Raw genomic sequence first — 26,219 nt, 5'->3', positions numbered from 1 at the left:
GGTAAATCTAAATAAATAGGCTCAGTGAATGAAGCCAGACCAAAACCAAAAAAGCAAAAAAACCCTTTATGATTCTATTCAAACAAAATTCTAGGACATGAAAACTAATCTACAGTGAGAGAAGATAAGTGCTTGCCTGGATACATAGTGGGCAGGGGGTGGGGTAGAGGCCAGGTAACAAAGAACTGAAACTGTTATATACTGGGAAAGTAAACATAACTATATTTAAGAGTACCTGGTTATTATAGGATATAAGGCTCAGTATAATAAGTATATAATAATAAAACACAGAAGTATTTTTTTAAATATAAATTCTTATAACTGACATGTTTAATATTTGTAAAATTTCTGGTTTCCTAAAATGTTTCATTATAAAATGGATAAAAACACAGCAGCCAGGGAACTATATTACATTCTCAAATTACTAGGAATACTTTAACCAAATGCATTTTCAACACACATCTGTGAGAAATATGAGAATCACTGAATAATATTTACCCAGGGAGAACAACTTAGGTAAATTTATTCCAAATGCATGTTAAAGATCACATTCCTTCCTCAAGCTGGATAATTCAGTGCTTTCAGACAAAACACTTCCCTAAAATGAGCCTCAGGGGCTACTACAAACCATATAGCTACTGAAGGAATGACATTCCACCTGGTAAACCTCTTCTCTCAAGATGAGATCAACGCAGCTTCTCTACTTTTAGGCTAGTTTGTGAACTTCATAGGAGCTATTCTAAAACATGCTTTTGTTCAGATCAATAAAGTTATTGATCCAGGCCTCATATTCCACCAGGAATGCAAGGTTTTGGGCTCTCCTGAGGACTGCTGCCCTTGAACCTGAAGTAGAAACTTCAGTAGCCATCAGGACTCAGATCCTCAAAACCTGCCTTCTTCAGGCACCTGATATGAGCTGGGCCGCTGGTATGAAGAGCTCCACAGGAAAAGACAGATCCAGCTATCACAATCCCTTACTGGTGTGACTATGTGGCCAGTACCAAGCCAGGCACTAGGTTACTGACAATGACATACAACCAGGTGGTGGTCATAGCAACTACATGTTTTAATGGGCTTCTCACCAGAGCCTTTTTTCTCCTCTTTATCTCCTAACAACAAAATTGGAAAGGGATAAGAAATGGCCTGAATTCATGCAGGCATTTATGACCCCGCAATAACCACAGGGATATGGGTTTGCTCAGTCCAATTGCTGACTGTTCTCAGCGACCCTGAGTGAAGCATTCTCATATCCACTGTACAGAGGGGGGAAGCTGGTGCACAGAGAGGTTAAGTTACCTGTCTTAACCTCCCGCATCCTTGTCTTTAGAGGAAAGCAGCTCCAGGACACCCCAGCAGGAACGCTTACACTCACTGGAGCTGGGAGGGACCACAATGGCTTTACATACAAGACAGCCGGGGCACCGAGGCCCAAAGCGGGAAAAGCTGGATCTGGATTCTTCTGTCTCCTCACACTCCAAGGCGGTTCAGCCCTCTCAGCGGGACCCCACACTCTCAGCTGAGTCCCAAACTTCTGAGGTCGAGACCTGCTCTCCAAACCAGGGCTTATTAAAAATTCGTCGCGGTCGCCCTATGACGTCAGGTTTCTACGGCAACTGCGAAGCATAGGCTTTTTTAGTCCATACTAGAAATGCTTCTGCAAGACTCACGCACCCCTTGGAATCTCGCTGAACGCAAAATACCTTTGCTCTTCAGGCCACCACAAGAGAAATCATAGTAATTAGAGGCTCTAGACTGAAACTAGGACAGTTGTTGGAACTTGGCCTAGGTTGATGGAACAAAGATTTCCCCTACTGTGAGGATTTTTGTTTGCTTTAAAGAGACAGTAGGGGAGTATTATCAGTACATTCAGCCCCAGGGAAGTGTCCTAGAGTTCTTGAAGATGAGCTAGCACTGAGAGGGTGGACATGTAAAATTCCACACCATGCTAAGCAGTTAACCATCTGTAGTGAAAACTAAAAGAACATCTATAATCATGTGACTGAATGATCTAGATACATACACGAAATGTCATTTCAGCAATTTGTAATTATTTCAAGGAAGCAGGCCTAGAATATTATAGTAATTTAGTAGGCAGAAACTTAGTCAGTTGAACAGTACATTTGTTTGTACTTGAGGATTCTGATCATTCATTCCTGATAATTTCTTCCATATGGAGCGGCATCGATACGTAACCAAAATACTTCTATCTTCTCTATATACCAGGCCTTGTCCCTTAAAACCTTTGGTGGTAAATTGCTCTCATGAAGCAAATTTTCTGCTCTTCCCTCAGGAGTGGGTCCTACAATTATCCCACAGCTCTTCTCCCCTTTCTGTGACTTGCTAGCTCTCAGCTATTTCTATGGTCTTGATCCAAAATGCTTGAGCTTTTAAGCCCCCACCCACCCACCATACATCCCTGCTCCACATCTGAGCTGTAAAACAACTAAAAATATGAAAAAAAAAGATAATGAGGAGAACAATATATCAACTTTCTATAAAAGTTGTATTAGAGAAAGGGCTTAGAATCTGCAGGAAAGGCCTTTACTATTAATAAACCCCAGAGTTGGACACAGTTATCCACTCAGCAGTGCTGCATTGACACAATAGCAAAGGCCAAGGGCTGTAATGTTTATCTATCTGCTGTCTTGTCAAATATCCCTGTCCACATGTATCCAAAAGAAGTTCCCTTTCAATAGACATTTTTATCTCTCAGGATTCTGTGGGTTAACTGGGCTCCACTGGGTATCTTTCTGCTCTATTTGGTATCTCCCACCTGGGGCTGCAGTCATCTGGAAGCTCCACTTAGCTGGAACATCCAAGAGAGCTCGCTCAACATGGATGATGATCCATGTGGCATCTGCTGGGGGGTTGGCTGAGGCTATTGACTGGAGCATCTTGGTTCTACCCCACAGAGCCCCCCATATGTAACATTGCCAAACTAAATTTAACTCATATATATTTGAATTTCAGATAAACACCAAAAACTTTCTAGTGTAAATACATCTTATGCAATATTATTTTGTTTGTCGGAAATTCAAATTCACCTGGGCGTCCTGTATGTTTATTTACTAAATCTGACAACTCTAGGGGACAAGCCTGTGAATCTGTAAGTTTAACAACCATCTGAGAAGACTCTTCCAATGGTGAAAGTCTGGGGAACACAAATAGATTGAAAATAGAGATAAGATCATAATACCTGGTATTGTGGAATGAAAGGGCAACAGATATTCACATATACCGTTGGTGCTAAATAGGGTATCTGTTTTCTGAGACCTGTATTATTATAACTTAATCATTTGAATGGCCTTTGATAGAAGCCCTATTTCTACCAACAAGAAAATTTCAGGTGAGGGTTTAGAAAAGGATCCCGAAGTTGATTCTGACCTGCATTCAGGTTAACATATATATTAGGATATATGCTAAGGGAGCAATTCAAGGAGCTGTATGAGTTTCCTCCTCTGGGGAGGAAAGACAGCTATAATTTATGGATCAGATGGTTGAGCTGAGCCCAAGTCCAATGTTCTTCACTTAGTGGCTGGATTTAATCCTCATGACAACCCCGGTAGTGAGGTATCACTATCCTCTCTTCATGAATATATATTAGTACAAAGCACGTGCTCCTGAACACAGACACAGACAGAAAAGAGGTTTCTCCCCACACCCACTGGCAGAGCCAGGGATGGACCTGGGCATTCTGGGCACCTTTAGTTGCTGGTGGCAGAGCTTTAGCAAAGGAATCAGGACACATACTGCTGAGGTGATTAATCACTGTTCTTTTTTACCCTCCCTGCACCAGGGAGACAGGCTTGGTGCTTCGTCCTCTTACCTCAGGGGAGGTTTGTGCCAGGGTGGGAAGTAAAAGATGTCTGAAGCCCATGTTTCTTCCATGCTTTGTGAAAAGTTAAACTTGTGGAAAAGATTGGGCTTCTTGTACCTAGTAGGGAGAGGAGGGCATCTGAGGACCCAAGGGTAAGAGGATGGAAGATTTTACTTAGGGGTTAGATCAGAGGTCAATACATTATTCCAGGAGGAACCGGAGTGCTGTTCCATATCAATGCTTGAGATGGCTCCATGGATGGTCCATCAAGGCTGCATCCAGCTATAAGACAGATTTTCCTGTTTCAATTGAAGGCTGGATAGCACAGGGTCTGGACGACTGAAGATACAGAACCAGCTAGGGCAATGCACAGCTCAGCCCTGAGCAGTGTGGATAGATGAGTAATGATGTAGGGGCCTCACCAACTGCATCAGGAGGATAGATAGCATAAGTGAGACTCCTTTGTCAAAGAGCATGAGCATCTAATATTTTTTAGTACTATCTGGCTTAACTTTGAAATTTCTTTACTAATGTGTATCTCAACCCACAACAAGATGAGAACACTCATCTTTCCAGATCTGTGCAAACAATGAGTTTCATGGCATTTTTAATATTTGCTAATCGGATACCTTGTTAGAATGTTGATGACACTTTTTCTCTATTTCTCTATAAATGGTACATTTCACCTGTCCATTTCTAAATGTTCAGCTTTATGTTAACTTTATGCTTCAGAATATATATTGAAATAATTATTAAGTTTCAAAAGAAAACTTGGTCATTGGCTTTGTATTTATTCTGCACACTGCTTCCATACACTGCTGGGGGAGGACACATTGTTGCAACCTCTTTACAGAGACATTTGGCAATATCTATGACAAAAGGAGATAAGGTGAGGCACCTGGGTGGCTCAGTCAGTTAAGCGTCTGACTCATGATTTCAGCTCAGATCATGATCTCATGGCTCATGATATCAAGCCCCATGTTCAACTCTGTTGCAGTGCAGAGCCTGCTTGGGATCCTCTCTCTCCTTCTCTCTTTACCCCTCCCTCACTTTTGCACTCTTTCTCTCTCTCTCTCTCTCAAAATAAATAAACATTTTTTTTTAAAAAAAGAAAAAGTCATGAGGTCCTGTCAGTTGCTACACTCTTAAGTCTGTACTGCAGAGTCCTGGGCACAAGTGCAAGTATGCTCATAGCAGCATGCCTAAAAATATGACCAGTCCCAAGGTCACTTCATTAGAGAAATCTTAGAAAACCTATTTTCAGAGAGAAAATTTTCAATAAGAAATATATAAATATATTACTTACATAATTAGAACTAAAAATACATAAAGCAGCCATGTGTTTTGTTTAGGGATATATTCACATCCCTAGATAGTGGGTCTCTCTAGGGGTAACGCATTCAGAGTAACACGGAGGCATCTACTTTCTGTAATGTTTTACTTCATAACTTTGGTTATGTACATGTTTGCCTATTGTAGTATTTACTATAACTTTTTAAAAGTCTGAAATATAACATATTTTACATGAATAAATTCTAAGGGCTTTATTTCTAATTAGCAAGTAACCCATAATCCATTTAGAAATGTAGAAAGTACATCGAAATGCTAGTGTGAATATATTCATAACCTTCAACCCCACCATGCACTATAAATACTGTTATCATGGTAATGCATTTTCTCTAGTTACCATCTACACCCAAACTTCATGGCTGAAAGCTATACCCATGTATCATAAGGTCAGAAGTCTAGCACAGCATGATCATGTTCTCTCCTCAGGAGTTCACAAGGCTGGAATCAAGGTGTCCATGTAGGTTGGATTGAGGTCTTTGGAGATTCTGGGGCAAATCTGCTTCCAAGATTATTCTTGTTCCTCGTGAGTGTTGGACTACAGTCCCAATTTCCTTGATGGCTGTCAGCTAGGGGTGCTCTCAGATCCTAGAGGTGCTCTCCGATCCTACTCTAATTTCTTGCCACGTGGACTCATCCATCTTTGACCCAGCAATAGTGAAGTTAATTTTTCTTGTGCCTTGAGTCTCTCACTTCCTCTTCTGTAAACAAAGAAAATTCCATGATTTTAAATAACTTGTTTGATTAGGTGAGGCCCACGTAGATACTATCCATTTTATCATATAACATAATTACAGAAGTGATATCTCTTCATATTCATTGGTTCCACCTACACTCAAAGGGGGAGAGAATTATCCAAGGATGAAGATCATTGGAGATTGTCTTAGAATTCTGCCTAGCACATGTAGTTTCAGACCAAAAACAAAACAAAACAAAACAAAAAAATCTCTCAACCTTCAACTAATGATATCCATGTTTAAACTGAATTTTCTGACCCAAATCTCAGGCCACTGTTATAGAGCATCATTGTGTTAGGGCTGAGGTCAGCACAAGGGGAGTGATTTATCCAACGTTCTATAGTTGGGGATGTGTCTTTGTCCTGATTCCAGTTTTCCATCTGGTATCCATGTTATTTTGTTGTGTACTGTCTCTTCTGCCTGAGGATCAATGGGAACTTCCTCCAGTATCAAACTAGATGACAAACTAAAGGGACAGGAAAGCATATGCTTTAACAGGAAATGGTGTAGTGATATTTTTCTCTCTCCCCAACTTCCACTGGAAACTCATCCCATAAACTCAGAACTGACATCAAAGCAAATACATTATGGGGACATATTTCAGCTCTTGCTACTACCTTTCCAGATGCTCTCTATGCCAATAATGTTCTTTGATTAGGCCAACATCATCTCCTCTCTGGGAGGAAGGAGGAAGGTGGGCCAAGAATAATATGTGTTGAAGTCCTACTACAGCTCATATGTATTTGACAGGTTTTCTCATTCGTTCCTCAAGACAGCATTGTGAGAAAGATATCATGGGTTCCACATCACAGATAACCAAGTTCAGACTCATAGAGTCTAAGTTACCTCTCCAGATAAGTAACAGGATTGGATGAGGTTCTATCCCTTGCCCTCCCACAATATAACCAGCAGCTTCCCATTTAGAAAATATTAGATTTACACTTCCCCAGTATTTTGCCCTCATGTGTATGTACTCAACAACCTCTCTTGTTGACGAAGCTGAGGGTGATTAAATTCTGCTCTTTAGGGTAGAAGTATAGCTATGGGGTCACAAGGATTAGCTGGTCCCTGATGTCCCTCCCAGGGCCACTGATCCCACTCCATTGACATCAGGCTTGGCCATGTGACTGGATGTGGCCACTGAAATATAAGAGGAAATTGAATATGTCCCTTCCAAGAAGAAGTGTTAAGAACAACTGAAGGGCTCCACCAGTACTTTTTTTCCCTCTGCTTCAGAAATGCCACAGATTATTTACAAGTTTAGTTTAATTCACCTCATTTTCCAGTAACACTAGAATGTGAGAATTTAAATAACAGGAATGCTTGGGAATGGAAATTAAATAGCTTATACACAAATTTGGCCTTCTGGATGACCAATTCAAATCTCATGCTCTAAAACTGAGTCAGTAGTCAAGAGAAAGTACACATCTTACCCAACATCATGCAGAAAACAGTCAGTTGGAGACAAACAGTTCCTTCCTTTTGCTCCATTGCATTCTTCAGAGGACCCATCATCATTCTTTGTGCTTCTCTGGGAATTTGTCTTTACTGAGTGACAAGATGAATGCAGATACCCAGTTAGTGGGCACCCCTGATGTTAACTCTCCAAAAGGACCCCGAAGAGGTCAGTAAAGGTACATTGATTTTATTAAAATGAGATAACAAGTTTTCCCCTGTCCCACCTCCACCAAACAATTCTACAACACAGAGGTGGCATTGACTCTTACACACAATGTGGGTCTGTGTGAATTTAATTTCCTTCATCACATTTTCAGAAGCTCTTTAGGGCACATTTATGCTGTTTAGGATTATGTAGTTTAGGTTAAAGTCATGTCAGAAGCAGGAGCTAAGAAGTGGGGTTGGAAAGGAAACTAACACTTCAATGTCCTGTTACTTTTTAGATATTGTGTTAGGAATGTTACATGCTGTTTCTCTAACTCCTTACAGATGTTGTAAAGTTAGCTGTCATTATTCCTGTTATAGCTCATTCCTCCTCTAGCACATGCTCTACTAAGGGTCATAGGGGTTAAATACATTTTGCAAGGTCATATGCCTGGTAAGAGGCAGCATGGTTATTCTAATCGAGGGTTGTTGGACTCCAAAGTTGGGTCCTACCATAAATCTATACATATAGGATGGGTATTAACGTTTACTTTACTCTAGGACAGGTTTTCTCAAACTCAGCACTACTGACATTGTGGCTCTTTGTTATGAAAGTTATTCTATGCATTGTGGGGTGTTTAGCCACTACCCACAAGATTTTAGTAGTACTCCCAGTTGTGACTACCAAAAATGTCTCCAGACATTTCTACATGTCTCCTGATGTGGGAAGAAAAATCACCACCATTTGAAAACCACTGCTCTAGATATACATTTCTGACAGGCAGTTGAATACACAGGTCTGGAGTCTAGGAGAAAGTTCTCAGATGAATATACGTTTTGTGGGCTTCTGGCACCTGGCATGCAATAGATGTCCCATAAATATTTGTTAAATAAATGCAATTGGCTTATAGAATTTAGAGCCATCAATTCTTTTTCCATCTTTATATCAGTTCTACAAACTGAAGTAGAGTCATTCTTATAAACTTTATCAAAATCTGCATTTTCAACACAACTTATTAATGCTTAGGTTTTGCTTCCCTTCATAAAAGGAATGCATTTGTTTTTTGTTGTTGCTGGTTTTTTTTATTTATTTTTTTAATACGAAATTTATTATCAAGTTGGTTTCCATACAACACCCAGTGCTCATCCCAACAGGTGCCCTCCTCAATACCCATCACCCACCCACCCCTCTCTCCCACCCCCCCCATCAACCCTCAGTTTGTTCTCAGTTTTTAAGAGTCTCTTATGTTTTGACTCCCTCCATCTCTAACCTATTTTTTTTTCCTTCCCCTCCCCCATGGTCTTCTGTTAAGTTCCTCAGGATCCACATAAGAGTGAAAACATATGGTATCTGTCTTTCTCTGTATGACTTATTTCACTTAGCATAACACTCTCCATTTCCATCCATGTTGCTACAAAAGGCCATATTTCATTCTTTCTCATTGCCAAGTGTATTCCACTGTGTATATAAACCACAATTTCTTTATCCATTCATCAGTTGATGGACATTTAGGCTGTTAAGGAATACATTTGAAATGGTAGAACATGTTGATACTGATTACACTACCACCAGGTATAGCCAGAACCAGAGTAGTTTCAACATCAAGATGGCTGAATAAAAAGAGTGAAGGTCCATTGTAGCTTGCATTTCTATGCCAGATACCATACTAAGTACTTCAATGACATTGACATATTTGATTTTCACAAGAGCCCTTTAAGGTTTTTATCATCATTTATGTACCAGAAATTTAAGGTACGGAAAGGTTAAGAAAGCTGTCAAGTGTTACAAGGCTAGTAGGTAGCAGAGGCAGAACCCTACCCAGGACTGTGTGGTATCAAAGTCCACTGGTACTCACCATGAAGGTATCCTACTATGTAACAACAAATATCTCTAGAGCCCACACAAAGCCTGGAACTCAGTGAACTTTTGTTTAACTGAATTATAGTGATTGAAGGAAGAATACTAGTGAGCCTGAAGCATGACACTTAAAATTATTCCTTGGACTTACATGGAAATGTATTTCCCTTCTAGAAACTCAGTGTTTTTCTGGATGGAGATGGCTTTATTCTATGGCCAAAATACATCCAGTCTAGCTGGGTGGGAGAAAAGGCCTCTGACAGGAAAGGCCACATAGAGTGAGGTCACTAATATAAGGTCATCCCAGAGTAATCAAATGCAGTCTGCCACCAAGACCCAAGAAGATCTGACTGGTACTGCAGGGTCCTGTCCAAAAGACACAGAAATAGCTTTTTTGTTTGCTTATTGTTTTTTTTTTAAATGTTTATTTATTTTTGAGAGAGAGGTAGAGAGCAAGCAGGGGGAGGGGCAGAGAGAGGAAGATAGAGTCCCAAGCAGACTCTGCACCATCATCACAGAGCATGACACAGGGCTCAAACTCACAAACCAGGAGACCATGACCTAAGCCGAAACCAAGAGTTCAATGCTTAACCAACTGAGCCATCAGGCGCCCCCACAGAAATAACTTTTGATACTATGTAGTACCTCATCTTTCAAGTATTCAATGGACAAGTGCTCCTCTGAAGCTATCTACAGGGAAAAGGAAGGGAACATGACCACGTGGAACAAGAAAAAACAGGGTGATTATTTTCTTCCTTTTCCCCAGTTCCTCCAGGGGAATAAAGTAGAAAACAGTGGGTTTTCCAGGGTTCCCTCTCTTTGTCCCCTTTCCTACCCTTTTGCCCCCATGCTTTGAGATAATAGAGATATGTAAACAACAGTCAGGAATATGGGGTGCCCTGAGAGGGTCACAGAAAGATGGGAGGTGCCTGACAACCAGAATGCTAAATCAGGAAACACAAGCTCTCAGTCCCCATCTGTTTCCATTTGCCGGGTCATCACTCTACCACATAGCAATGAAGTGCACACATGACACAAATATCTATTTTCAAGAGAGGCTAAGAGGGGTGAGGAGACTGATCCTTGAGAGGTAAACATCACAGAATTACTATTTTGAGTCTGGCATCGGGAACCCTGGAGATCTGTCTTTCTTGCTCCAGTGTCCTAACACAGTATTAGGCTTTGATCTTGCCCATTCAGGAGCTCAAAGGAAACACTCTTATTTAAAACAAGAGGGTAAGATAAGGGACTAAGAAAACACTGGGATGGAGTGGGTGGTGACTTCATTTCCTTACCCTAAATTCCATGTATGGTGTACATGACTCAATTGAATGAAAATGTTGTAATTGTCTTATTCCCTTCCCCCAACCCCATCAGAGCACTCATTCTACCACATAGAAATGACATGGACTTACAGTCAAAATAGAAACATGCATGTATTTTTCTTCTTTTCTCCATATTCTCCACATTATGCTGCCCCTCAAATATATTCACACCTGTAGTTCACAGTCTCTTGTCTTCTCCACTGCCAGTGGTGTAAATCTCTGCCAGATTCCTGATTCTCAGCAGATCCACCCTCAGAAAATATGAGTCCCTCTTCCTTTTCCTTTCCAGTGTACCAATCAGCTTCTGTATTCACTGGCCTACTAAGGCTAGAAGGGAAAGTGGTTAAGGCCCCAAGTCAGAAAGTGACTGCACCATCCCCACTGGACCACAGGAAGACATTGGGTGCTTCCTGATGAGCATTGTTCTGAATCTGGTGAGACAATCCAGAAGAGCACGGAGGTGGAAGAATCCACCTTTGGGAGAAGGCTGTTTCTGGGAAAGAAGTAGAAATCACAAGTTCTGTTTAGTCCAACAGTTTGAGATATGGAAAGAGTTAGTCATAGAGTAAGGTGATTCGTGGGGTAGATTGTTTTTTTTTCTAAAAGAATTAATTTAAGGCCTTTAAGATCCTAAAAGAATTAATTTAAGGACTCCTGGAAAAGTGAGGGGAGTTGTCCTTATTGAGGGATGGGCAAAGGACTTCTGAGAAATTACTCCCTGCTCCCTATGAATAGTTGGGAAAGAGGATGGAAAGAGGGCCCTTGGATGAAGTCTCTCCTGGAAGATCCTGGGGCAAGAGGAACCCCCACACACATCTGGCCAGCATAATCTGCCCAAATCGAGTGTAAGAATTTGTGGTAAAAGCCCATAATGAGATACACATGTGGTAAAAGCAGTGGCTGGACACTTTTTTTAATATTTGTTTTTGAGAGAGCATGAGCAGAGGAGGGAGAGAAAGGGACAGAGGATCTGAAGCAGGCTCTACGTGGACAGCAGCAAGCCTGATGTGGGGCTTGAACTCACAAACTGCCAGATCATGACCTGAGCTGAAGCTGAATGCTCAAACCAACTGAGCCACCCCAGTGGCTAGACACTTTTGATGAAAGCTGCAGTACTTCTCTTCCCTCCTGATGTGCTGGCAGAAAAGAATCACAACTCATTTCTCATTGCAAAATTAGGAACATTGGGGTGCCTGGGTGGCTCAGTTGGTTAAGCATTTGATTTAGGCTCAGGTCATGATCTCATGGTTCCTGAGTTTGAGGCCCTCTCCCCCTTTGGTCTCTGTGCTGACAGCTCAGAGCCTGGATCCTGCTTCGGATTCTGTGTCTCCCCCTCTCACTGCCCTTCCCCCATTCACGCTCTCTCTCTCTCTCAAAAATAATAAATAAAAATCATCCAGTGAACAAATATCCTAGGAAAACTAACAGTATCTCCTCCACCCAAGACTTAACTGTAAGCCCAGACTCTTAGACTAGGCCTGAATGCTAGGGTAATAATGGAGGTTTCAGAGTGAACACTATAAGCAGGTAATGAGCTGCCACACTGCCAGGCCAACAGACATTGAACTTCTCTAGTTAGACTCTCTTTAAACCTCTGGCCCAAGTCACCCATCACTGTGAATTTAGACTGAGTGAAAGGAGACAACAACCTGGAGGGCTTGTGGCTGTGGGGAGGCTCCTCTTCCAACACAAAATGATGAACTCTCTGATGTTGGCAAAGTGAAGAGAGCACTCTCTTTGAAAGACCCGTCCATCACAATGGGTGGTTGGTCAGATATGATTCCCTATCACTGTTTCATGTTGCAACTAATTCTCTCTTCTGCTCCTCATCACATTAGCATCACGCATGGTCTTTCATATTTGGAAACAACTTTGGACAACTTAATTCAAGGAGATGCAGCCTCTCTAAGATGAAAGATTCTCAAACTCAGTTGTTATCTCCAGCTCTCAGAAGAAAAGAACAAAGAACATGCTACAAGGGAGAAGATTATATATTTCATTACCGTCACCTTTTGGTATTCTGGCTTTGCTCATAGAACCATGAATCTCCATGCCATTTTACATAAGAGCAGAAAACATAAAGGTACAGCAAATTTCTTTGTCTCTGCCTCTGCGTATTTTTGTCATGATTTTCCTAAAAGTTTCTCATTTTGTACAGGTTTTGTAAGTAACTTTTATAGTAAAAAGTAAGTAATAGAGCAAAATTATTTATACTGTGTGACAAAGATTGTGTTAAATGCTCTTCTTGCATCATCTAATCCTCACCACAAACCTATGAGGTAGGTACCACTTTTATGCCTACTTTACCAAAGAGTAAATGGAGGCTGCTGGGGTTTGTTCACAACACCAGCTAATTTTAAGTGGCAAGGCTGGGACTCATACCCAGGCCATATAACCCCCAGACACAAACTGCAATCCTTAGGATATTCCCTAGTGGACAGAGAATGTGACAGTCTTCTTTAGTCCTGGGTGTACAACTTGGGGACATGGGATGATTTCTCTGGTTGCCTCTACTTTCCCTTAGCTTAACATGAACTCCTTTGGGGCTATAGCCTGGTGCAGTCAACACAACCAAGCCTCTTAGCATTTCATAAGTAGCCTCATGACACTTACAGATAAAACTATACTCAATGGTAAAAGACTGAATGCTGTCTGTCTCTCTAAGATAGGGAGCAAGACAACGTCTGCTCTCTTAACTCTTATTCAACATAGTGTTGGAAGGTCTAGCCATTGCAGGAAGGCAAGACCATGAAATGAAAGGCATACAAATTGGAAAAGAAGAAATAGAGGAAGAAAGAAAACTGTCCCTATTTGCAGATGAGATGATTGCCTATGTAGAAAATCCCCAAAACCTACATTTTGTTATCTTTTAAATAACTCCCACAGGAACTTGCAAAGGAATGTGCCCCAAAGAACATCTTATAAAACTAATAAAATAAAACATCATTTGCTAACATGTAAAGGATTCCTCTGCTGTATATGTTTCTCCAATAGATATTCAAGTTTGTCTTAAGAGGAAAATAAATCTGGGTTCCTGGGTGACACAGTCGGTTAAGCGTCTGAGGTTAAGCATCTGAGTCTTGATTTCCGCTCAGGTCATGATCTCAGGTTCTCGTGAGGTCGAGCCCCGCATTGAACGTGGGATTCTCATTCTCTCCCTCTCTCTCTCTCTTCCTCCACCTGAATATAAATAAGTATATTTAAAAAAAAAGTTTAAATAAATAAAGAGGAAAATAAATCCAGTCATTATTTTTAAAACAAGTTAGGAGACATTATTTACCACATAATACCTATTCATTTTGAAAATGTGTATGGATCAAAAACATTGAAGGGAATCCGCTTGTCTTTTTTCTTTCCCATAAAATATGCATTCATACAGCAAATGCCTATCTTCTCCCATTACTGAGAGGTGTGTTAATTTTCTACTGGATAGCTTTTCTCTGTGTTTTTACTTCTTCTTCAGAGTTTCTGCTCCCTCCTAATTTCAACTTTTTCATAAAAGATGGATTTACTATGATGACCTCTCAAGTCCTTAATATCAGAGACTACATTTTTTTTTCCTTCGCTTCTTTCCTTTTTGGTTTCCAACATCAATTGCCTGATTTTGTCTATTATGCTCAGTTTTATTTAGTTTGAGAGAAAATATTTCCTTTTAGGAGAAACAATGGGTTTGGGATTTGCCACTACTAAAATATCTAGAAAAAACACATAATTTTTAAATTATATTTCAGAACATAGGTAACTGCCTCCAGTTGTTCCAATGAAAATTTTAATGGATTTATTACTTGTTTTGTTAAGAGGCTGAGAGCACTGATTCTAGAGCCCAAGAGTTTTGGCTATCTCCAGGTTTTGCAACTTACTAAATGTACAATCAGGGAATTTGCTTCATCTCCATGTGCCTTAATTCCCTCCTATATAAAGTGGGGACATTAGTGGTATAGCCCTCACAGGTTCTTTGGGGGAATAAAGTGATTAGCACCTATAAACAGCTTAGAACACTCTGGAATATGGTGCACACTAAAAGTATGTTATGAGTATTGTTATTATTACCATTATTTTCTGCATATTCTGCATTAACATGATGACATATATATTCAGAATTGTTTTAGTGGCAATAAGATGGAAGTGTAAAAAAATTTAAAATAACAGACATCGAAGTAAATAACAAAAAAATCGTTTTAAATCACACAATCATTTTCAAAATCTATCAGTGATGAATTCTTTTATGTCTTTTCTATTTGTATATGCACATTCCCATATATATTTATACACCTTTACTTACTTGATCAGATTACAACATCTGTAACATACACCGTTCTGCTCCTGACCAGGATAGAGTAACAGAGACTAGAATTACCTTCCAATCTGAAATAACTAAAAAGCTGAATAAAAATCTATGAACCAACTATTCTGAAGTCAGTGGACACTGAGCAACAAGATCTATGATCCCTGAGAGACTGGGAAGAAATGAGGTTATTCTTATGATTGCTCCAGCCTACTTCCTAGAGAAAGTTTTCAGGCCACAGTGCAAGGAGTGAGAATCCAGGGAGAGCCCAGGGGTATTCCATAGATTAGGAGAAGAAATTAGGACCTAGGGAGGCCAAGGCAGCTAGAGTTTTCAGGTAAGAGTACCAAAAAAAAAAAAAAGAGCTCACAGAGAAAGAATTTTGATGACCTGAAGAGGGTCCTCTTTGAATAATTATCTGAATAGTCTATGGCCATACCACCCAGAGCACACCTGATCTCATATGAATAATTATCTGAGTACTGAGTACTGATCATTAAATGCTTGTGAGGAAACTACCCCAGACCAAGAAAAGAACACCACAAAAGGATTAAAGGGAACAATTTAAGTTTACACATGTTTAGGAATAATAGCTAGAGTTGAAGACCTCATAATTCATGGGATATCAGAAAGAGTACTCAGGAGGATTTTTCCTCATTAGTGGAGTACAATTAACCCTAAACTAAACACTTCTATGGTCCAGTCTTACAAAGATTAAAATCAAGAACCTAAAATATCAAACTGTTTATATGTAACTTAACTGTGTCCCAGAATAAAAACCAATATATTTACAGGGATCCCCAAATATCTAGCACTCAAAAGTTAAAATTAACAATGTGTGGCATCCAAACAACAATTATGAGGCCTGCAAAGAAGCAGGAAAATCTAACCCACCATGAGGAGAAAAATTAATCAAAACTGACCAAGATATGAAAAAGATGGTAGAATTAGAGAAGGACATTAAAACAAACAGTATAACTGCATTGCATACATTCAAGAAGCTGAAGGAAAGACTGAACATGTTTAGTAGAGACATGGAATATAAAAAATTTGAGATACCCAAATTGAACAACTAGAGATAACAATTACAATGTCTGAAATGAAATACATGTTAGACAGGGTTAATGGCATATTAGACATTACAGAAGAAAAGAGTAGTGAACATGAAGACATAGCAATAGAAATAATTCAAAATGAAATACACAGGGGAAAAAAGACTGGAAAAATGAAGAGAGGATTACCAAGTTGTTGGACAACAATATTAATATTTACTTTAAATGGAAATGGTCTAAGCCCTCTAATCACATGACAGAAATCATCAGAATAGATAAAAATCAAGACTCAGGCCCTAATATCTGAATATTATGGAGAAAAGAGGGCTGGCTGCACACAAAACCACAAACAAACACTGGAAAAAAGGCCTCTTTGCTAAAAATATAAACATAACATAGTCCAAGAATCACCAAAATAGGACCTACATAAACTAGTGCTCTAAATCAGGTAGAAGGTCTTCATGCAAACCTCTGTAGTAGACAAACTGGAACACTGGCACATTTAGGTGTCCGGAGAAATCTGTAGTGATGTGGCAGGTGGGGCGGGGGGTTGGTTCACCACAGTAGAGGAATGAAGTTGGCTTGTGGCATAGTTTGTATGCTACTTCCAACAACTGAGGGGAATCCGAAGGCCTTTTATCCTGCATGTGCTGATGAACATAAACAATTAAAACACAGCTTACGTGTTCTTTACCTCTTTTAGTTCTCACAGCAGCCCTGGAAATTATCTCCATTTTACCAATGAATAGAGTAAAATGAACTGAGGCATTGTCATGATAATAGCTACTAAGTTTATATTACTAGCTAAATAATTCCAAAGTAATTTGAAATTTATTGTTTTTTCAACAAGTTTTCATAAAGTTCTTCACTGTCTTTGACACATTTAGTTTGTTTCCTCTTTTAAAAATCAAACTTTAATATAAAAGGAAATTAAGTAATACTTATGAAATTAGGAGAAATACATAAAAAATCTAAAATTAATTTATACTCATGTGAGCTCAGTAAAGGAAACAGGGTGTTGAAAATAAGATTAAAATTTTTCTTAAGGGGGAGCCTGGGTGGCCCAGCCAGTTGAGCATCTGACTCTTGATTGACTCAGGTCATGATCTCACAGTTGTGAGATTAACCCCTGCGTGGGGGCTCCACACTGGGCAGGGAGACTGCTTGAGAATCTCTCTCCCTTTGCCTCTGCTTCTCCCCCACTCATACTCCTTCCCTCTAAATTTTTTTCTTAATACATTTTTTCTTCTGTTCCAAAGCAACAACAAATGCCACTTTAGCATGCATAATTTACAATTAAACTCAATAACGTTCTTTTCATTTGTGCGAAAATGATTATTTTTAATTGTCATATATCTGAGGATTTCTCTCTTCAGATGAAATTCACTAAATAAAAAATATTTTCTGTCAGCTTCTAAGAGTAAATCTCTAAACAGGAAATAATTGAATTGATAGGGATGCCTATACATATTTGCTTATGTAGATTTATATCACTTAGAAAGCATTACAACTGCTCACACATGAGATAGCAACTACATTACACGCAATCTGCTTGAAAATTTTAAAATGGAGTATTTCTAATCAAAATCAGCATGTTTATTACATGATATATGTGATGTCAGGAAAGGTGACAGAAAACAGTCATGGTATTTTGTCCATTTCATTCATGCAATCTAGTCCTTTTTCTACTTATGAGACTTTTAAGTTTCATAAACAAATAATTCTGTTCAGTTTTATTAAATGTATTCACTTAATGGTCCCAATCTGCCAACTGAGAATTGACCTTAGAAAACATGAAGACTTATTTTCACAGTTTTAAAAAACAGAAGCTAATTGAAAGTTGTTCAAATGTGATCCAATTAGTTTTGATGAGAGAAGATTAAAAAAATAAACATAACAAACTAAATGTGTTTCACTGGAGGGTTTTGAAAAAGGAAGTATTCCTCCTAAGAAGCTGAGCTTGGCTTTATCATAATTAAATATAATAGTAAAAAAAAAAATACAAGTATTTTCTTTGGACAATTAACTTATGGTTTTGTTTATATTCTTCCTTATATTTTCTGCATAACCCAAATATGTGTAATAACCTTGTATTACAAAAATAATTATGGAAGTATTACACTTTTAAATGTCCCACACAGAAACTTTTAAAATGTGAGGGTGTAAAGGAATAAACCACCCACAAGGGTGCCTGGGTGGCTCAGTTGGTTAGGCATCCAACTTTGGCTCAGGTCAGGATCGAGTTCAGCCGACGACGTCCAGCTCTGTGCTAACAGCTCAGAGCCTGGAGCCTGCTTCAGATTCTGTGTCTCCTCCTCTCTTCGCCCCTCCCATGCTCATGCTCTGTCTCTGTCTCTCAATAATAAATAAATGGTAAAAAGATAAATAAATAAATAAATAAATAAATAAGTAAATCACCCACAAAGACCCACTAATTGTTGCTACATATTATTTTAGGTAAATTACAGTTGTTAAGAAATTTAATATTAATAATTAACAAAAGCATAAATGATTGTTATTGAATATTTACTGTACCAGGTACTGTACTAGAAACTGAGCTCCAGGGTGATTAAAATGAAATCATTGGTGTAAAAGGGTACAGGCTTGCATAGAAATGATAATGCCTAACTTATTTAATTAATAATTATTACATAATTATTAGTAATAGATTCATGATAATGCATTAGCTTTATAAGATATTTGGAAAGATAAAAAGCAGTATTGGTTTATAAATATATATTGATGTTTTAATGCAATCTAATTTTAGAAATACTATATTTTGGAAAAGAATATTTATTGTATTATCAAATAAGCAAGGTAATTGAGATGATACTGTAAAATGGTGTAAATTACCATTATGCCTATGTTGTCATAACTCAGATGCATCAGAATCACCTCAGGAACTGTCACAACAGTAGTAGTTCCTGATCAGGTGATTCAAGAGATGATAAGGGGAAGGGGGTTAAAAGTGGGAAGAGTATGCAAGTGTCACCATTTTTAACATTTTCCCTAGGTAATTATGCAAATAAGGGATCTGTGTTTACATAAGCACTGATACATTCCAGGTCTAAAAAAAAATTAGATTTTGGGTTAGAGACTTGCCATGTTCCTTTGGAAATTAAAATACTTTCCAAATAAACAGTTACTTGCCTTAGGACATTTAATTAAGGACAGGAACAATATTAAGCTGGGTTTGTAACTCCATTATAGTTAATTAACCAATGAAAATGATTACTAATTGAATATCTACTATGTCAGGCACTACACTAGAAACTAAGCTCCAAGATGATTAAGACAAAATTAGTCACAAGAAGGGCATACACTCACGTAAAAATTATGCCAAATATTTAATATAGTTTTTAAGAATTTACAAAGCAATTTCATTTTTCCAGGGTGGAAGGGATATAAACGGAAGTGTGTTTTAGGTTTAAAATGTGTCCCCCTAATGTGATTTAGAGGTCTTCCGGGTAAGTCTGTTAAACTGGTTGAGTTGGCCTTCCCAGGCTCTCTTTTGAGAAAATCCCCACGAAGGGTAGAAACACAGGCAAAACAAAGCTTTTGATCTGTTTTGGAGGTTTGAAGCAGTGCAATTCTGGACACACTGTGGTGAGACATCTAGATATGTCTCCTGAGGTAGGCCCTAGTTTATTCATGTCTGAGTCCTTGGAAGAAGATCATGAAAATAATACCAAAAAGGGCTATTTTGTTAAGAACCAACAAAAGACCATGAACCATTGAATCGTACTCACTTGGATAAATATAACTTTAAAGTGGGGAGAAAGACATTCTTCAGACTTTTATAGGAGTCAAGAGGGCAGGGATTAGCAGCACACTGGGGACTGGAGAGAAATCAGTGGGATTCTGTTACCTTGAGGACACACATCAGCAACAGAAACAGAATCAGGACCCAGCAGGAAGGAAAGTATACCCAACAGGAATGGCAGTGATCAGGGGAGCAGTATTGCAAATATCAGAGGAATGACAAGGTGGAAGCCACCTATTTTTGCCCTCTGGACTTGTGAGCATAGGTGAACACTCCCTTTAGTCCTTCCCAAGTACCAGATCGAGTTCCATAGGAGCAGCCCAAGTTTCACACCTCATCTATTCCACTCAAAAGCCCTGTAAGCCAAGCATTATTCCCCATTCCACAGAAGAGAAAACTGACTCTTTAAAGGAATACATCTGTAATAAAGAGAGGCTTTATACTTCCAGGTAAAACTGGAAAATACTTAAGAGTTTACTTTAAGGTTTGTTGAACCAGTATTACATACCTGTACTACATTCAGACTCATTGAAAAACTGTTTTCACTTCTAAAACTCCAGGTAATAAAAGGAAAAAAGTCACATATTACCCAACTACAGAGAAATGTGACCCAATTAACACCATGGGACATCTGATTTCTGTTTTTTTTGTATGGGGGGGGGTCATATAATATATACATATGCTTTTAAATGAGACAATAATGAATGTATAGATTGCTTTTTAATTGCTTTATTACTTTATACTTTTCCATGCAAATAGGTGATTCTACTGTTGACAGAAACTTAGACTGGGTGCCAAGGCAATTACCAATTGGAATCTGGTAACACAGAACCCACCTGACACATGGAAATTATGTAAGGTTCACAGCAAACGGATCAGTAAAGGTGTTATCAGGAAAATGCAAGAAGAAAACAGTGTGAATCACAGTATTAATCTCACGGAAAATGGCAGGAGTCAAGGCATAAGGCAAAATTCATCATGATGGTCATGGTGATTAGAGAGCTCCCCCATCAGGATACGCAGACAATTCCTCAACTGCAGCTCCCTAAGTTTTCTCCTGATTTCTCTCATCTCCTCCATGAACATTTCCATATCATCTCCATCTCCACCCATCCCATCATTGACCTGCCTATTGGGTATGGCCCATCGAAAATTAGGAGCAAGTCGGCGAGCCTGTCCCCGTCTATTATTTCCTGCAGGTTGGTGGCCTTCGCCCCCTCCCAAAGGGCGGTCTTCCTCTCCATTCTGCATGGGCTGCTCCATTTCTTGGTTTTCCTGGTGGATATTTGCCATGAGATTTTTTTCCTGGTTGTTTTTCTTTGAACACAAGTAAAACAAAGGCAAGGAGAGAGACTGAATGCTTGGTGTACTGACCAGCAGGATTCAGAGCTCTGATAGCAAAGGTGTTTTTTGTTTTGTTTTGGTTTTGTTTTTGTTAATTTCCCCCACCTTAGGAGCTTCAGGCGTCCTCTAGGGGGCCTCCAATTCGAGCCTCTCCCTCCAGCTCTCTCCTTTCTCCCTCCCTCCCCTAAAGCCCACCATTTTTCCTTTCCCAGGATTCTTTCCCCGAGCTCCGCAGGCACCAAAATGGAGGACAGGGGACAGGGATGGGGGAATTGGGAGGGGATCTCAAACTGGGCTCTGCACCCGCCCCCCCACGCTGTGCCCCCGCACCGACCTGGGCCTATCCTTGCAGTCTCCTCTTTCACCCGATTCTCGCCGTGCGTGCGCCGCCGCGACACTTGACACCTAGACCCTCAGACCTGCAGAGGGCCGGGGTGGAGGGATCCTGGACTGTGGCGAAGCGTTTGGCGCCGACCAGCCACCACCTGGTCCCTTCAGGGTCCCGGACCGCCTGGCCAGCCCCCATCCGCATCTCCAGCCCCAACCCCTAGCCTCCCCCAGCCCGCCTCAGAGGTTCACCATTTTCCTGTACGAACTCGGAGGTGATTTCCCATCACTCTTAGTGGCTTGGCTGCCCTCCCGGCCGCTCCAGCACCCCCACCCCAGGGAGCCACTACTGATGTTCCCAAGAATGCTGGGTGTGGAGAAACCTGGCCAGGACCCGCTGCGCTGATCCTTTACGCCTCCCTGAGGGGTAGGCCTGCTGTTGTCGCCCTGGCGTTAGCGCGCGGGCCCTGGAGCCCTCACCTGCTCCGCTTTCCTTGGGCCCAGTGCCAGCCAGTCCGGCGCAGGGCAGCGGGGAGCTGGTACCCAGGTGGGAGTGACGACTGCACCGAAATCTGCGTCGCTCTGCAGCTCCAGGTCACGTGAGGGCCCCGCGTCACCTATGAGCTACCCCCTCCCCCCAACTCCGGCGGCTAGTGAGGCGGGAGTGCCCGCCCCCACCCCTCGCCGAGTGCACACGCACACGCAATCCCCTCCGTCTGCTTGTGCGCAGAGCCCCAACGCGCACCTTCCTGTCGCTCAGCTTGGTCCTCTCCAATCTGAAGGCCCACTAGTGCCTCATCTTCCAGCGGTTGGAGTCAACCATTCTCAGGTTACCCTGGCAGGTCTGCAACACTCTCGCCCTTCCCACTCCCGACTTGGCCAGGATTTATGCCCTTTCTGCCTGTTCCCTTCCCCTCACTGACCACGCCCCCACTTCCCCCACCTGCATCCCAGCAGTTGCAACTCCGCCGGGGGCCATCGCGCCCCCTGAATTCACACCTTTCCAGGAAATTTAGAAAGTGGGCTGGGGTGGGGAGGGAGCAAGGGACTTGTCAGAAAGAGAGGCAAAGAGTGAATTCTTCGGGAGAATTTCTCCTTATTTCCATTTGTAAAAAGTCGGCATACCACAAAAAATTAAAAATTGTAAGATTTCAGTTTTGGAAAAAAAAATGCTTCATCGTGCAGAATGAAAAAGCCCCATTCATTATATTCACCTGCATCACACAAAATATTTTATCTGCGTTCCATACAACATTAACATCCGCTTTGAAACATACTACCTTGTTTCAAATTTTTACTTTGAAAAAAGTGGCATCAGTTGGTATTTTCAAAATGATCTGTAAATATTTAGGGAGAAGTCCAGTTGTCAGATATTGGTCATTTAATGTAAATTTGTGACGTTTTTGATACCATAGTCTTTGGAGAAAAGAAGCCTTTTAACTCCTTTCTTTTCTTTACAAACTTTCCAAACCATCCCTACAAATATCTCCTTAGAATAATCAGTAGTATACAATATGCAGAAACTACTTCCAAAGCCATCTGCCTTTTGATGTAAGTGTTTCAAAAAATATTAGAAATAAACAAAGGGTATGTGAAGCAACTAAACTTTAGACTGAAACTCACCTTGAGTGTAAATGTTCCTTTCTCTACCTTGAAGTAACTAAATAAATTTTATCACAGATATCTTTAGGAAAGCTGCATTTATTATAAAAAATATTTAGTAGGTGTTAGTTGTGATAAAGGAACCAAAAGTTATGTGCATTGACGCAAGACAGGTCAGACAAGTGCTTACTGCCTCTGGTTTTGGTTCCAAACTCCTATGTAATCTCCTAGCCTGCTAAGCTAGTTGGGATATTGAATAAAGGAAGAGTATATGCCTAGTGCATACATAGTTTGAGGTTTTAGAGATATATACAATTACACATATGTACTTTTGGAGATATTTTTATATATAGCTTGTTGAAAAACAAAATTCAACCAAGTACATTTGAAGATTTAATTGGTTTTATTAAATAATTAAGAAGCATCTCAGCTAGCAAACAGAGGGGGGCTCCAATAGGCTACAGGAAAAGAAAGGTTTTTGAGGGCAGGATGGGGAAGTCCTAAACAGAAAAGAGGATTATTTTACTTGAAGCCACCTTCATTTGGAGACAAAAGGGTCTTAGTATGTGGATTATCTGATTTTACTTTGGGAGGATGAAGAGGGTCCATGTGATGGATTACCTTATTGGTACTCACCAGAAAATTCCTGACAGACTGGTTAAAGGTTACATTCCTAGGGAGTCAAAACTGCAGTTAGGTTAGGTATTAATTCTTGGTTTACTGACTTGGGGCCTTAATCTAAGTGATGCCATTTGTGGCTTGTGGTTTTCTTTTTAACAAGTTCCAAAAGCTTAAATTACATAATCACACCCAAAAATGTCTTTTAAAGGAATGCTAGTGATTCCTGGATTCTGTTTAACAGTTCATAACTCTTCATACAGATAGGTCTATTAACGACATTGGCTGAATTGATGCTGATTGAAAACATGAGCTGTGTGGTAAATCATATCTGCTACTTACTTGAAGTGTGACTTTTGATCAATTACTTATTAAGGTCTCTGTGCTTCCTCTGTGAAACAGGGATTGTTGAAAGTAAATCACATATATCAAGTACTTACACAGAGCCTAATAAATCTTCAATAAAATTTGGCTTTTTTTTTTTTACCATTATTAGATAGTTTCTAACAAGATTTGAAGAGTAGGCAGAGCATAATTCTTTCCTTAGCTAAATCCACTTGTCTTTAAAATCCACGAAGGCCCAAAACATGTCTTGCTTTATTCTACTTTGCATACCCAATGGCTTATAGGGTTCCTTGTACAAAGTAGGTGATTAGTGAATATTTGCTGACTGAATGCATCCACTACTGAGGCTAAGTAGTTGTTTTTCATTCGGGGGACTGTATTTAGAGCAATACAAAAAAGCTTTTATGAAAATTAGGAATTACCTAGAATGAATTCCTTGAAATAACTATTGACAATAAAGTTTAAAAAGAGGATTTTTATTTATCTCAGTGGCTAAATGCTGTGCTGTTGTCTTTTTGATCCATCTTGAATGCCTTTTGTTTTAAACTACCAAATTTTCTTAGATGAAAATATACATTTATGTATTTTTCCAGATCAGATTAAGCTACATGGGAGATTGGTTATAATGAAGTGATTTTTTTTAAACAATGCTTTTTTTTAAGTTTATTTATTTATTTTGGTGGGGAGGGATAGGAAGGGAGGGGGAGAGAGAGAGAATCCCAAGCAGTGACAATGCAGAGCCTGATGCAGGGCTCGAACTCCTAAACCATGAGATCATGACCTGAGCCAAAATCAAGAGTCAGACGCTTAACCCCTAACCGACTGATCCACCCAGCGCCCCATAATGAACTGATGTTTTAAAGATAGGTGAAAAATGTCCTGGAAATGATGTTATCTTTACTAACATGTTGTGAGGTGTTGATTGAGATCTTTTCTTGTCCTTGGAATTGTCTTAGAATTTGGAGATAGCTAACAGCCTGCTGAGAACAAAATTTAAAATTTCCCAAGGCTGAGTTAGAAGGACACAAGAGTCTTAGTTAGAGACTCATGTGCCCTCAAAGACAGAGGGAGAATGAACTAGTTTTATCGCTCTTACCCTGAAATAATAGGTAGTATTGTGCTGGGAAAGAGGAGACTGTGTTCACATTTTGGGAAGTGCAATGTTTGTGGAAAGAACCTATCCCCTCTCCTTATCTCCTGTGATTATGGTAGATGGTAAGGGAATGGAATCCCAAAAGAATTGCACATAAAGTTTAGGGATATCTACAAAATGGTAAGGTTTATTTCTCATTCCTCTGCTTTACCACTGGGATTTTGAGCTACCTACAAGCTACAAGGATACTGGAAATAACATTTTGGAAAGATGATGTGGTGGTATTGCCAGGTAGAAAAAGAGCTAAGATTGACCCCCTACCTAACTTCTCAATTTTGGAGAGGCATGAGAAATAAATCCTATCATGCCTACAGGCTCTGGGATTGGAACTAGGGAGGGGAATTATTTAGATAAAGGCTTACCATAAACTGTTACAGAGTAGGGCAAAGAGACCTATGAATCACAGTAATGCCTTTCCAGGGTCATGAGCTAGGAGTCACATGCAAAGTGTGTCCCAGTCTTCCAAGGTGCCAACAAAACCTAAGGAAGCTGCTTGGGTGTGAGTCCTCATCATAAGGCTCTATGGAAATTAAACTTGAGGGGCACCGGGGTGACTCAGTCACTTAATTGTCAAACTCTTGATTTCGGCTCAGGTCATGATCTCACAGTTAGTGAGTTCAAGCCCCAGTTCATTGTGCTGACAGTGCAGAGCCTGCTTGGGATTCTGTCTCTCTCCCTCTCTCTCCACCCATCCGTCACTGTTTGTGCACCTGTGTACTCTCTCTCTCTCTCTCTCTCTCTCTCAAAATAAACAAACTTAAGAAAAAAACCTTGAACCTCAGTGATGATTAATCACATAGGGACAGCAGTCTTACTAACTAGGTAGCCAGATAAAGAGTTGTCTTTGTATCCCCATCCTTCAAACTCATCTGAGTAAACACAAGGAAGGAGGGAGGGTGGTGATGGTTAATTTTATGTGTCATGACTAAGCCACAGGATGTCCATATACCTGGTTAAACATTACTTCTGGGCATGTCTGTGAGGGTGTTTCTGGAAGAGGTTTGTAATTGAACTGGTGAACTGAGTAAAGCAGGTGGCCCTCCC

At 40.1% G+C, this 26,219-nt stretch overlaps 1 protein-coding gene and 1 long non-coding RNA gene across 3 annotated transcripts in view; both read right to left on the bottom strand.

The window, feature by feature from the left end:
- The window catches only part of LOC122477801, a 44,772-nt gene extending 42,980 nt beyond the window's left edge, over positions 1 to 1,792 (bottom strand). Inside the window, exon 1 of the long non-coding RNA XR_006295765.1 lies at positions 1,297 to 1,792. This is a non-coding gene — a long non-coding RNA (uncharacterized LOC122477801). The remainder of the gene's footprint in view (positions 1 to 1,296) is intronic.
- An 18,707-nt stretch (positions 1,793 to 20,499) lies between these two features.
- On the bottom strand, positions 20,500 to 22,073 carry BEX3 (brain expressed X-linked 3). Of its 2 annotated transcripts, none has more exons than XM_043571198.1 (3): positions 21,938 to 22,073; positions 21,465 to 21,549; positions 20,500 to 21,103 (listed from the first exon to the last, which is right to left on the bottom strand). In XM_043571198.1, the coding sequence occupies exon 3, from the start codon at positions 21,077 to 21,079 to the stop codon at positions 20,741 to 20,743; it is 339 nt and encodes a 112-aa protein (XP_043427133.1). In that variant the 5' UTR covers positions 21,080 to 21,103; positions 21,465 to 21,549; positions 21,938 to 22,073; the 3' UTR covers positions 20,500 to 20,740. The 2 variants fall into 2 exon arrangements, with proteins under 2 accessions (XP_043427133.1, XP_043427134.1); XM_043571199.1 differs by having other exon boundaries at positions 20,500 to 21,061.
- Positions 22,074 to 26,219: the final 4,146 nt, after the last annotated feature.

Source organism: Prionailurus bengalensis, chromosome X, assembly GCF_016509475.1.
Source record: "Prionailurus bengalensis isolate Pbe53 chromosome X, Fcat_Pben_1.1_paternal_pri, whole genome shotgun sequence".
NCBI lineage: Eukaryota > Metazoa > Chordata > Mammalia > Carnivora > Felidae > Prionailurus > Prionailurus bengalensis.
Note: the sequence above shows the minus strand (reverse complement) of the source record. Positions and strands in the feature narration are given on the sequence as shown.